The following is a 14,499-nucleotide window of genomic DNA, read 5'->3' as shown; positions in this document are numbered from 1 at the left end:
CTACACCACTTAGAGCCAGTGCCTGGTGAAGCCGTTCTAGTCTAAAACCCTCGCAACAAAGCATGCTCAAATTTGACCCTTTCAATATGTATAGCCATCTCAAAACTCAGTCATAAAATTAAAAAAAAACCCCACAAAACCTAACCTTAAATTTAAGTAGAAACCCATCTGACGTACCTTCACAAACACTCTCCAGAGAGAAGTACGTGGTCTGACTGATGTAGCCAGCACCTTCCATCAGCGACGTCACACAGCCAATCAGCACTCGGGGGCTGGAGTCTGACAGCCCTCTGCTGCGGTTTTTGCCGTCATCTTCCCATCTGTCAGAGAGAGCTTCCACCTGTAAGACAAACGAACCACTATTCAAACCGTAAGAGGACCACAAGAAAAGCAACTGCAGGCCAGTATCTCTTGGGACATAAGTATTAAAAATGCTCCATCTGGGGCGCCTGGGTGGCGCAGTCGGTTAAGCGTCCGACTTCAGCCAGGTCACGATCTCGCGGTCTGTGAGTTCAAGCCCCGCGTCGGGCTCTGGGCTGATGGCTCAGAGCCTGGAGCCTGTTTCTGATTCTGTGTCTCCCTCTCTCTCTGCCCCTCGCCCGTTCATGCTCTGTCTCTCTCTGTCCCAAAAATAAATAAACGTTGAAAAAAAAAATTAAAAAAAAAATGCTCCATCAAATACCAGCAAACCAAATATGGCAGTGTTTTAAAAGGGTTACACACCACACTCAAGGCGGGTTTATTCAGAATGCAAAGACAGTTCAACATACCAGTCAATAGAATACACCTCACCCTGGGTAGGCATTTGACAAAACAACATCCTCTCATGAGAGAACACTCAAACCAGGAACGTAAGGAGACTTCCTCAACATGATAAAGCCCATGTATGAAAAACCCACAACTAGCATCACACTCAATGATGGTAAGACTAAAAGCTTTTTCCCTAGGATAAGGAACTAGGCAAGGATTTTGCTACCTCTGTTTAAAAAAAGTGTTGAACAATATTTAGTCTTCCAATCCATGAGCACGGAATGTTTTTCCATTTCTTTGTATCTTCTTCAATTTCCTTCATAAGCTTTCTATAGTTTTCAGCGTACAGATCTTTTACATCTTTGGTTAGGTTTATTCCTAGGTATTTTATGATTCTTGGTGCAATTGTGAATGGGATCAGTTTCTTTATTTCTTTCTGTCGCTTCATTATTGGTGTATACAAATGCAACCCAAAGCAATCTACACATTCAATGCAATCCCAATCAAAATTGCACCAGCATTCTTCTCAAAGCTAGAACAAACAATCCTAAAATTTGTATGGAACCACAAAAGACCCTGAACAGCCAAAGTAATTTTGAAGAAGAAAACCAAAGCAGGAGGCATCACAATCCCAGACTTTAGCCTCTACTACAAAGCTGTAATCATCAAGACAGCATGGTATTGGCACAAAAACAGACACATAGACCAATGGAATAGAATAGGGACCCCAGAACTGGACCCACAAATGTATGGCCAACTAATCTTTGACAAAGCAGGAAAGAATATCCAATGGAAAAAAGACAGTCTCTTTGGCAAATGGTGCTGGGAGAACTGGACAGCAGCATGCACAAGGATGAAACTAGACCACTTTCTTACATCATACACAAAAATAAACTCCAAATGGATGAAAGACCTGAATGTGAGACAGGAAACCATCAAAACCCCAGAGGAGAAAGCAGGAAAAAACCTCTTTGACCTCAGTGCAGCAATTTCTTACTCAACACCTCTCCAAAGGCAAGGGAATTAAAAGCAAAAATGAACTATTGGGACCTCATCAAGATAAAAAGCTTCTGCACTGCAAGGGAAACAGTCAAAAAAACTAAAAGGCAACTGACGGAATGAGAAAAAGGTATTTGCAGATGGCATATCAGATAAAGGGCTACAAAAAATCAGTTGTATCTATATGCATTTGCAATGATCATTCCAAAAAAGGAAATTAAGAAAACAATTCCATGGGGCACCTGGGTGGCTCAGTCAGTTAAGTGTCCAACTTTGGCTCAGGTCATGATATCATGGTTTTGAGTCTGAGCCCCGTGTCAGGCTCTGCACTGGCAGCACAGAGCCTGCTTGGGATTCTCTCTACCCCCCCCTTCACCCCTCCCACATGCACGTGTGCTCTCTCTCTCTCAAAATAAATAAACTTAAAAAAGAGAAAACAATTCCACTTACAATACCATCAAAAAGAGTAAAACACTTAGAAATAAAGTTGACCAGGGGCACCTGAGTGGCTCAGCTGGTTAAGTGTCTGACTTCGGTTCAGGTCATGATCTCAATTTGTGAGTTCGAGCCCCACGTCGGGCCCTTATGCTGACAGCTCAGAGCCTGGAGCCTGCTTCAGATTCTGTGTCTCCCTCTCTCTCTGCCCTTCCCCCCTCACACTCTGTCTCTCTGTCTCTCTCTCTCTCAAAAATAAATAAACATTAAAAAAAAAAAAAGCAAAGGCAATTAAAAAAAGGATAAATTGGATTTCACCAAAATTTAAAACCTCTGTGTACTGAAAGACACCATCAAGAAATACTGGAAAACTAAAAAAAAAAAAAAAAAAGAAATACTGGAAAACTAACCCACAGAATATGAAAAATATTTTGTAAATCACATATCTGTTAAGAGATTAACATCCAGAATATGTAAATTTTTTTTTAATTTTTTTTTTTTGTATTTGAAAGAGAGAGAGCACGTGTGCGTGAGCAGAGGAGGGGCAGAGAGAGAGGGAGACACAGAATCTGAAACAGGCTCCAGGCTCTGAGCTGTCAGCACAGAGCCTGATGCGGGGCTTGAACTCACGAATCGTGAGATCAGGACCTGAACCGAAGTCGGCTGCTTAACTGACTGAGCCACCCAGGAACCCCTGTAAAGAACTTCTCTAACTGAACAAGAAAATAGACAAGACAATTAAAATATGGTTAAAGGACTTAAATAAACATTTCTCGAAAGATGACAGATAAATGGCCAGTAAGCATATGAAAAGATGTTCAACATCAATGATTATCAGGGAAAGGTAAGTCAAAACCACAACAAGACACCACTTCGTATCCACTAGGGTGGCTACTGCCGAAAGAACGTAAAGTAACTGTAATCCCTGTGCGTCACTGGGGGGAATATAAAATGGTGTCTCTGCTACGGAAAGTTTAGGTTTCCTCAAAAAGCTAAACACAAAATTACCATATGACTCTGCAATTCCACTCCAAGGTATACACCCAAAAGAGAACAAGGACTCTAAGACACCTGTTCACAGCAGCACTATTCAGAATAACCAAAAGGTAGAAACATCCCAAGTGTTCATCAGCAGGTGGGTGTACAGGGGCGCCCGGGTGGCTCAGTCGGTCGAGCGTCCGACTTCGGCTCAGGTCATGATCTCACGGTTCATGAGTTCGAGCCCCGCGTCAGGCTCTGTGCTGACAGCTCGGAGCCTGGAGCCTGCTTCAGATTCTGTGTCTCCCTCTCTGTGCCCCTCCCCTGCTCAGGCTCTCTGTCTCTCTCAAAAATAAATAAATATCATAAAATTAAAATACAACAGATGAGTGTACAAAGTGTAGTCTATACACACAATGGAATATTATCCAACCATCAAAAGTAATGAAATTCTGATACATGTTACATGGATAAACCTTGAAAATATTCTGCAAAGTTTGATAATGCAAACACAAACGGGCAACAATCACATGCTTCCACTGAGATACTAGAAGTGTCAGAGACAGGAAGTAGAATAGCAAATTCTTGTTTTAGGGATGATGAAAAAGTTGTGAAAATAGTGGTAACGGGTGCACAACACGAATGTTCTTAATGTCACTGGACTGTACACCCACAGATGATTAAAATGGTAAATGTATGTATATTTTACCACAATAAAACCTACATAAAAATATGCAAAGAAATTGCACATCCTTCGTGAAATCAGTCAATACTACCTAACATTGGTGAATCAAGCAAAGGTGTAAGCATATTGTTCAAGTGAATCAGAAATCTACCGATGAGCTGAGAACAGAAACCAAGAAAAGACATTTCCCCAGAGAAGACATCCGGATGGCCAACAGACACTTGAAAAGATGCTCAACATCAGTCATCGTCAGGGAAATACAAATCAAAACCATGAGATACCACCTCGCACCTATCAGAACGGCTAAAATCAACAACACAAGAAACAAAAGGTGTTGGCGAGGCCGTGGAGAAACGGGAACCCTTCTTGCATTGTTGGTCGGAATGGAAACTGGTGCAGCCACCGTAGAAGACGGTGTGAAGGTTCCTCGAAAAGTTAAAAACAGAATTACCCTATGATCCAGGAATCACACTACTGGGTATTTACCCCCAAAACACAAATACCCTAATTTAAAGGGATACACGTATCCCCCAGCTTTATAGCAGCATTAGCTACAAGAGCCAAAACATGGAAGGAGCTCAAGCGTCCACCGACCGATGAACGCGTAAAGAAGATGTAGTATATACATACAGCGAAAATTTACTCGGCCATAAAAAAAATGAAATCTTGTCATTCGCAACAACATGGGTAAAGATACGGCATAACGGTAAATAAAAGAAGTCACCTAGGAAAAGACATACAATATGGTTTCACTCATATGCAGAATTTAAAACACAAAACAAATGAGCTAAGGGGGAAAAAGGGAGAGACAAACCAAAATATAAGACTCATGACTATACCAAAAAAACTGATGGTTACCAGATGGGAGGTGGGTGGGTGGGGGATAGGTGAAATAGGTGATGGGAATTAAAGTTTAAAAAATTAAATAAAAATGAAAATGACACTTGAATCCTAGTAGTGTCTCTGCTAAAGGTACAGCAAGCCAAGGATGGGGAGTGGGAGAAATGAAGACTGGACAGGCTGATGAGGTGAGATCATGCTTGAAAAAGAAGCTATGCAGAAAATTCTGCCCAGAGAAAAAGTTCCTGTTTTAAAAGCTTATGGCAGATTGTGGTAACAGTTGCAAAACTCTCTGAATATATTAAAACCCCGAATTGTACACTTTAAATGGGTGAACTGTACAATATTAATTACATCTCAATAAAACTCTTACCAAAAAGAAAACTCTAATTTCCCCATATAGAAACTTTAATTTAAAAAAGCTGAACCCAACAAAAAAGGGATAAAGAACATAAAAAATAACTCATGGGAAAAATGTAAAAAATTAATCTGCTTTAAGGCTTAAATTCAAGTTAAATTTATGAGGTCACTTTTCACTTATTATTAGAGTGGCAAAGATTTCAGAGACTGATAATATACACATCCTTGACAACTCTGAATAACAAGCAGTCTCTCATTCTGCTCCTGTGAGTATAAATTAATTTGTATATTACTGGATGATAATCTGATAACCACTGAAATGTTGGGTGTGTATATCCTTTGACTTAACAATTCCACTTCTAAACATTATAGCACAAAAATACCATTTTTAAATTTTTTTTTTTTTCAACGTTTATTTATTTTTGGGACAGAGAGAGACAGAGCATGAACGGGGGAGGGGCAGAGAGAGAGGGAGACACAGAATCGGAAACAGGCTCCAGGCTCTGAGCCATCAGCCCAGAGCCTGACGCGGGGCTCGAACTCACGGACCGCGAGATCGTGACCTGGCTGAAGTCGGACGCTTAACCGACTGCGCCACCCAGGCGCCCCACAAAAATACCATTTTTAAATGGAAAAAAAATGAACAAAAGAATCCACTAATTATATTTGCTAACTGGATAACAAAGGGTCTACTCTTTCCACCATCTTGGAGCCTGTGGAGGTCTGCTGGGAACAGGACTCTGAAAGTGACAAATACGTCTGGAAAGCTGTGGTCCAAAGTCATTTTTGCTGGCTGCAGCGGGGTCTCTGGAACCAGAGAGAGCACACAGCTCTTCTTAAAAGTGAAGGTGTTTATGCTCCAGATGAAACTGATTTCTATTTAGGCAAGAGATATGCTTACATGTACAAGGCAAAGAACAATACAGTGACTCCTGGTGGCAAATCAAACAAAACCAGATAGAGTAACCTGGTGAAAAGTTATGCTCATGCTCATGGAATCAGCGGCATGGTTCTTGCCAAATTCTGAAGCAACCTTCCTGCTAAAGCCACTGGGCACAGAATCCATGGGATGCTGTACCCCTTGAGGATTTAAAATAACTGGAAAGTAAATAAATACAGGTGTAGATTTGTTCTCTTGTATTTAGAAAAAGGGGTCCAATGATTCTTTTTTTTAAAAAAAATTTATTTTTAAGTAATCTCTACACCCAATGTAGGACATTTTCAAACCCACAACTCTGAGATCAAGAGTTGCACTCTCAGGGACTTCAACACCCCACTTACCGCAACGTATAGATCATCTAAACAGAAAATCAACAATGAAACAATGGCTTTAAATGATACACTGACCAGATGGACTTAACAGATATATTTAGAACATTTCATCCTAAAGCAGAATACACATTCTTCTCCAGTGCACATGGAACATTCTCCAAAATAGATCACATACTGGGACACAAATCAGCCCTCAACAAGTACAAAAAGATCAAAATCATACCATGCATATTTTCAGACCACAATGCTATGAAACTCAAAATCAACGACAAGAAAAAATGTAGAAAGATAAAAACTTGGAGACTAAAGACCATCCTACTAAAGAATGAATGGGCTAACCAAAAAGTTAAAGAGGAAATTAAAAAGTACATAGAAACCAATGAAAACGATAACACCACAGCCCCAAACCTCCAGGATGCAGCAAAGGTGGTCATATGAGGGAAGTATATAGCAATCCAGGCCTTCCTAAGGAAGGAAGGAAGGTCAGATACACAACCTAACCTTAAGTCTTAAAGAGCTGGAAAAAGGGGTGCCTGGGTAGCTCAGCCGGTTAAGCATCCGACTTTGGCTCAGGTCATGATCTCGCAGTTAGTGAGTTCGAGCCCCACATCAGGCTCTGTGCTGACAGCTTAGAGCCTGGAGCCTACTTCGGACTCTGTGTCTCCCTCTCTCTCTGCTACTCCTCTGCTCACGCTGTCTCTCTCTCTCTCTCTCTCTCCTCCAAAAATAAATAAAAAATAAAAAACACATTAAAAAAAAAAAAAAAGAGCTGGAAAAAGAACAGCAAATAAAACCCCAAACCAGCAGAAGACAGGAAATAATAAAGGTCAGAGCAGAAATCAATGCTATCTAAACAAAAAAAAAACAAAACAACAACAAAACAAAACAAAACAAAACCAGTAGAACAGATCAATGAAACCAGAAGCTGGTTCTTTGAAAGAATCAACAAAATTGATAAACCACTAGCCAGTTTGATCAGAAAGGAAAAGGACCCAAATAAAATCAAGAACGAAAGAGGAGAGATCACATCAACATGGCAGAAATACAAACAAAGTTAAGAGAATATTACGAAGAATTTTATGCCAACAAAATAGGCAATCTGAAAGAAATGGACAAATTCCTAGAAACATACAAACCACTGAAACAGGAAGAAATAGAAAATTTGAACAGACCCACAACCAGTAAAGAAATTGAATTAGTAGTAAAAAATGTCCCAAAAAACAAGGGTCCAGGGCCGGATGCCTTTCCAGGGGAATTCTACCAAACATTTAAAGAAGAGTTAACACCTATTCTCTTGAAGCTGTTGCAAAAAACAGAAACGGAAGGAAAACTTTCAAACTCTTTCTATGAAGCCAACATTACCTTGATTCCCTAAAAGGACACCTAAAAAAGGAGAACCATAGACCAATTTCCCTGATGAACATGGATGCAAAAATCCTCAACAAAATATTAGCCACTGGATCAAATAATACATTAAAAAAATTATTCACCAGGATCAAGTGGGATTTATACCTGGGATGCAGGGCTGGTTCATCACATCAATAAAAGAAAGGACAAGAACCACGTGATACTCTCAATAGGTGCAGAGAAAGCATTCGACAAAACACAGCATCCTTTCTTGATAAAAACCCTCAAGAAAGTAAGAACAGAAGGATCATGCCTCAAGATCATAAGAGCCATGTACGAAAGACCCAATGCTAATGTCATCCTCAATGGAGAAAAACTGAGAGCTTTCCCCCTAAGGTCAGGCACAAGACAGGGATGTCCACTCTCGCCACCGTTATTCAACACGGTATTGGAAGCCTTAGCCTCAGCAATCAGACAACACAAAGAAATAAAAGGCATCCAAATTGGCCAGGAGGGGGGCAGACTTTCACTCTTCACAGATGACACAATACTCTATATGGAAAACCCAAAAAATTCCACCAATAAACTGCTAGAAGTAATCAACGAATTCAGCAAAGTCACAAAATATAAAATCAATGCACAAAAATCAGTTGCATTCCTATACGCCAATAATGAAGCAACAGAAAGACAAATCAAGGAACTGATCCCATTTATAATTGTACTAAAACCCATAAAATACCTAAGAATAAATCCAAAGAAGTGAAAAATCTACACACTGAAAACTATAGAAAACTTATGAAAGAAATTGAAAAAGACACAAAAAATGGAAAAATATTCCAAGCTCCTGGATAGGAAGAACAAATATAGTTAAAATGTCAATACTACCCAAAACAATCTACATATCAAAATAACACATTCCTCACAGAACTAGAACAAACAATCCTAAATTTGTATGGAACCACAAAAGACCCCAATTAGCCAAAGCAATCTTGAAAAAGAAAACCAAAGCAGGAGGCATCACAATCCCAGACTTTAGCCTCTACTACAAAGCTGTAATCATCAAGACAGTATGGTACTGGCACAAAAACAGATACTCAGATCAATGGAACAGAATAGAGAACCCAGAAATGGACCCAGAAACGTGTGACCACCTAATCTTTGACAAAGCAGGAAAGAATAGCCAATGAAATAAAGACAGTCTCTTCAGCTAATAGTGCTGGGGAAACAGGACAGCGACAGGCAGAAAAATGAACCTGGACCACTTTCTTACACCAGACACAAAAATAAACTCAAAATGGATGAAAGACCTCAATGTAAGACAGAAAGCCATCAAAATCCTCAAGGAGAAAGCGGGCAAAAACCTCTTTGACGTTGACCGCAGCAACTTCTTACTCAACACGTCTCCAGAGGCAAGGGAAACCAAAGCAAAAATGAACTATTGGGACCTCATCAAAATAAAAGCTTCTGCACAGAGAAGGAAACAATCAGCAAAACTAAAAGGCAACCACTGGAATAGGAAAAGATATGTGCAAATGACATATCAGATAAAGGGTTAGTATCCAAAATCTATAAAGAACTTATCAAACCCAACACCCAAAAAACAAATCCAGTGATGAAATGGGAAAAAGACACTTCTCCAAAGACATCCAGATGGCCAACCGACTCACGAAAAAAATGCTCAATGTCACTCATCATCAGGGAAATACAAATCAAAACCACAATGAGATACCACCTCACACCTCAGAATGGCTAACATTAACAACTCAGGCAACAACAGATGTCCGGGAGGATGCAGAGAAAGCGATCTCTTTTGCGCTGCTGGTGGGAATGCAAACTGGTGCAGCCACTCTGGAAAACAGCATGGAGGTTCTCAAAAAATTAAAAATAGAACTAGCCTATGACCCAGCAATTACACTACTAGGTATTTACCAAAGGGATCCAGGTATGCTGTTTTGAAGGGGCAGATGCACCCCCATGTTCATAGCCGCACGATCGACAACAGCCAAAGTATGGAAAGAGCCCAAATGTCTGTTGATGGATGAATAGATAAAGAAGATGTGGTATATATATACAATGGAATATTGGCAATAAAAAAGAACGAAATCTTGCCATTTGTAACTACAAGGATGGAACCAGAGGATATTATGCTAAGCGAAATTAGTCAAAGGAAGACAAATATCATGTGACTTCGCTCATATGAAGATTTTAAGATACAAAACAGATGAACATAAGGGAAGGAAAGCAAAATATAAAAACAAAACATAAGAGGGGCGCCTGGGTGGCGCAGTCGGTTAAGCGTCCGACTTCAGCCAGGTCACGATCTCGCGGTCCGTGAGCTCGAGCCCCGCGTCGGGCTCTGGGCTGATGGCTCAGAGGCTGGAGCCTGTTTCCTATTCTGTGTCTCCCTCTCTCTCTGCTCCTCCCCCGTTCATGCTCTGTTTCTCTCTGTCCCAAAAATAAATAAACGTTGAAAAAAAAATTAAAAAACAAAACAAAACAAAACATAAGAGACTCAAATACAGAGAACAAACAGAGGTTGCTGGAGGGGTTGTGGGGGGGGGGTGAGCTAAATAGGTAAGGGGCTTAAGGAATCTACTCCTGAAATCACGTGCTAACTTGGATGTACATTATAAAAAATATGTAAATTATAGAAAGTAACAACAACAACAAAAAGAGTTGCACTCTCCACTGACCGAGCCAGCCAGGCACCCTAATGATTAACATTTTTAACAAATTTTTAAAAGACTATAAGAAATACTCATGTTGGGGCCCCTGGGTAGTTCAGTCAGTTGGGTGTCCGACTCTTGATAACTGGCTCAGGTCACGATCTCACGGTTTGTGGGACTGAGCCCTGAATCTGGCTCTGCACTAATAATGGTGCAGAGCCCACCTGGGATTCATTCTCTCTTTCTTTCTGCCCCTCCCTCACTTGTGCATGCGCGTGCACGCTCTCTCAAAATAAATAAGCATTAAAAAAAGAAATAGAAATGTTAAGTGTTCTTTTCCAGAGCATAAAATTACCAACGAGCTTTACTTCCTAAATTACAAATTTCTGTAGTCTGAATAACATATGATGACCACCGTTAGTTTTTTCAGGCAGAAATCATTATAAAAACAAAAGCAGCCCCAAGAAGGTACATTCCACTCCCTGTCTCTCCCACGTTGTCTATAAGAGATTAACTAAACAGAAGGATGGATGGGCACCTGGGTGGCTCAGTTGATTAAGCATCTGACTTTGGCTCAGGTCATGATTGTTCGGGGATTGGAGCCCTGTGTCAGGCTCTGTGTGGAAACTCAGAGCTGAAGCCTGCTTCGGAATCTGTCTCCCTCTCTCTGCCCCTCCCCCCTTGCGCTCTGTCTCTGTCTCAAAAATAAATAAACACGAAAAATTTTTTTAATTGAAAAAAAAAAAGGATGGAAACATAAAGCCCCATGGTGAAGAGAGACTTCACAAACAACTCAGGCCTTACCCTAATTGCTTTCAGTCCACTCGACACTTTATCTTCTTGCACAAGTGCAATAACTTCCTGTCCAACATTCAGAAGCACTTTGCTAGTCACAGCCTCACTGGAGAAGTAGATCAAATCATCAATCATGCCATAATCGCCGCAGTACCTTGTCACGACACCCTGGACAGTTTTCAGCTTGGCGTCACCTGAGATGCATAAACAAAGACGTTACAAGGCCCATGAGTAAAGCAAGCCCACCCTATAATTAAGCCCCACCAGAGAAAGGTGGAGGACAGGCGCATCCAGGAAGTTTGGAACCCTCTGCAGTGGGGGGGAGGGGGGAGTAGTCTTCAGAAAGCAGGGTTTTTGAGGTAGACTGCCCAAGTTCCTCTGAGGGGTGTCACAGGCAGCAGACTCAGTGGGGGGGAGCTCAGACCCGAGAGACACACCACCTGGGTTTGAATCCCAGCTCTCCTGCTGCCACTTTATCTCTGGGCCAGGTCCTTCCCCATTAACCGTGCTGGGCCTCTTCCCAATTGTAAAGTGGAGGCAGTTACAGTCTCCACCCAAGACAGCTGTCTGGGTGGCGGCGGCGAGCGGTCCAGTGCACAGATTTCTGAGCGGCCGGCCCAGGTTATAAAGCACCACTGTCCTACGCTGGCGTCTGGAGAACCATCGCCCTGTGCTGGGATTACCACCCTCCCGCCTCTCCAATCCTGCCGGCAACGGCGTTAGCAGATTCTGTGTCCCCTCCCCAAACGAGGTGCTCCAGGAGATTCCGGGCTCGGGGTGAAGTCTGGCCCAGAGACAGGGCACGCGCCCGTCCACGCGGGGCGCCTCCCCACCATCGCCAGCAAGCCCGGCGCGGGAGCTCCGGCAGAGGTTCCCAGCCCGGATTTAACCGGCAGGTCCCGGGCTGATTGAAGGGACTGGCTCCAGGTTATAGAGGGCGATGCGGGCGTCAGCAGGTCTGCGTACATACGGCTCGCAGCGCTGCCCTCAACTCCTAACGCGCGGGCTGCGGCTTCGGGCCCTTCTCAGGAGGACGTCACGTCTTCAGAGGCCAGAGAAAGCGACTGCACAATCAGCACCCTGAGTCCAGTCGGCTCAAGGTCACCAGGTACCAGAGTCCCAACACAGTCCAGACCGGACCAAGAGAGCCTCAAAGGCCTTCTCGAGAGGAAAGGCAGGACAACATAGGACTGCGAAAGGACAACTGCGACAGCTCAGGCTGAACTGCGAAAGGACAACCTGGGACAGCTCGGGCTGCACTTTTCAGAGCTTTCCAAACACGCAACCGCAAGTGGCAGTGACGACAGAAACGAGAAAGCCCGCCGCGCTTAACACTTCAAAGCGGAAACAAGAAGGACCCGGAGGCGGCGCAAACCCAAAGGAAGACCAACGCCCTAAATCATAGTCCACACGAGGCCTTGCTCAGCTACGGTCACACCTTCGCTTTGACCTCAAAGAGCGAACGATAGGCGGCAGCATCTCTCAGAGCGCGCTCACGATGCACAGCGGCTCGCGGCTGGAAACTCCATCAGGGACCCCGGGACCACCACCTCACGACCTCCGGCTCCCGTCCCCCTCCTCCCACTTCCGAACAGCCCTGCATTCTGTTTGGCCTCAGGCTCCGGCAGCTCGAGCAACACACTCCGGGGCACCCACGCCCCGGGCCCTACCCCCAGGCACCTTCCGCGAGCTCGGGCCCCGGCTGCCCGGCCTCCTCCCCCTCGGAGCCGTCCGCCCTCCTCCAGAAGAACGCCACCAGCTTGGCCACGAGGCGCAGCATGGCCCTGCCACCTCTGTAGGTGTCCTCACGCGGGCAAGCGGTCCGCTGCCCAGGACCAATGGACTTGTCGCGCCTGCGCCTGCGCACCCGCTCTCTCCCTCCCCCCACCCCCGCTTTGAGACTTCGGCCAATGGGCTCTCTCCGCCCGCGCCTGCGCAGGCGCCCGCCGTCTCGGCCAATGGGGTTGCTGCGTGCGCCACGACCGTTAGTAGTCGGTGGTTGGCTGTTGGCGACCGTTGACACGCGGCGCAGCTAGGCGAGGTGCCAGGTGGGCGAGAGGGCCACGCGCTGTCGCGCGGTGGGCGGGGCCTCTTGCGTGCGCGCGGCCTACGTGTCCGTCCGCCTCCCTTCAGCGCGCACCTCTCCGCCGCGAGGAGGTTCTGTTTCCGACCTTCTGGAGTCCGTCGTGCTCCGCCGGTGGAGTTTTCTCGAATGCTGGTGGCCGCGCCCTTCTCCAGTCCGGGGCTGTTGGTAGGAGCCGGTGTCCCTGACTCTGCCGCGCCGACCGCCGCCTGCGCCTCCGGGCCAGAGGTTCCCCGACTTCATCCGTCTCTTCAGAAAGCGTGCGTCTCGGTGTCGGTGCGAACTGTTATTATTTCCTGCCTTTTGTCTTTTTTCTCATTTAATTTGTGTTTTTCTAACGTCTTGAGGTGACACGGAGTTCTGGAACTTTCTTTTGCTCAAACCTAGGCATTTCAGGCCGTAAGCGTGTCTCAGCTCGAATTCGGCCGCATCCTCCAGAATGTGACCCGTAGTTTTGTTTGGCTTCTCGCTGCCTTTGTGGGTGTTGCTTCGAGTCCTGGGGCTTCCTTGTCTGCAGGAGCAGTGGTTACCTTCCGGGTGTCGCCGGCCTTCGTGCCGGGGTCGGGGAACCCGGGCACTGGCGGCTCGGGACGGCCCTCGTGGTTCCGCCCGAGCGCGGTGTGAGCGGGGTTCCTCGTCCGGGCGGTGAGGACCCCGCGCCCGGAGCCTGAAGTAAGTCCTGCTGAGTCCTGGCCGTGCACTCGGCGCTGGGGACACCCATGAGCATGGAAGGGTGCCAGGGCCCCCCGCGGGTGCGCGGGGTGTGCAGCGCATGCTGCCCGCCGGGGGGCGCCACGGACGGGCTTCTAGAGCGAGGGCGACGCGCAGCAGGAGTTTCCACTTCCTAGGACTGTCCCGTGTGTCCGCCAGCCTGGATTCGGGACTCTCCACCCCAGCTTTTCAGTGCGACCACCTGGATGCCCAGCAGAGCCTTCGGTCTCATGGCGAGAAGGACGCTGCGGACCCTCCCTCCGCACCTGCTTCCCCCAGTCTTGTGCACCTCAGGTGGGACAGCGGCACCTGCCCTGCTCAGACTGAAGCCTTCCGCCCCCCTGGACTACTGACCCTCTCGCCCCACGTCTTGCTGACTGCAGATCGTGTTGGCTTTTCAAAGCTCTCCCCGAAACCTGGCCACTCCTCGAAACCGCCTCTGTGCCCCACCTCAGTCCCGGCCAGCACCTGCTCTCTTGTGGCCTGTTGTCCACCCAGCAGCCGCTTGCTCCTCCACGCAGAACCTTCCGGCATGTCCATCTCAGAGTCCAAGCCAAGGTTGTCTCCATGCCCACAGG

The 14,499-nt window shown here is 45.6% G+C and overlaps 1 protein-coding gene across 1 annotated transcript in view; it reads right to left on the bottom strand.

The window, feature by feature from the left end:
* The window catches only part of MOV10L1 (Mov10 like RISC complex RNA helicase 1), a 75,281-nt gene extending 60,826 nt beyond the window's left edge, over positions 1-14,455 (bottom strand). The window contains exons 1-5 of the mRNA XM_030322329.1: positions 14,276-14,455; positions 13,741-13,917; positions 12,808-13,159; positions 11,137-11,321; positions 178-340 (exon numbers count right to left, since the gene is read on the bottom strand). Of these exons, the coding sequence (XP_030178189.1) occupies positions 178-340; positions 11,137-11,321; positions 12,808-13,159; positions 13,741-13,917; positions 14,276-14,455 (1,057 nt within the window). The remainder of the gene's footprint in view (positions 1-177; positions 341-11,136; positions 11,322-12,807; positions 13,160-13,740; positions 13,918-14,275) is intronic.
* Positions 14,456-14,499: the final 44 nt, after the last annotated feature.

Source organism: Lynx canadensis, chromosome B4 (genome assembly GCF_007474595.2).
Source record: "Lynx canadensis isolate LIC74 chromosome B4, mLynCan4.pri.v2, whole genome shotgun sequence".
Taxonomy (NCBI): domain Eukaryota; kingdom Metazoa; phylum Chordata; class Mammalia; order Carnivora; family Felidae; genus Lynx; species Lynx canadensis.
Note: the sequence above shows the minus strand (reverse complement) of the source record. Positions and strands in the feature narration are given on the sequence as shown.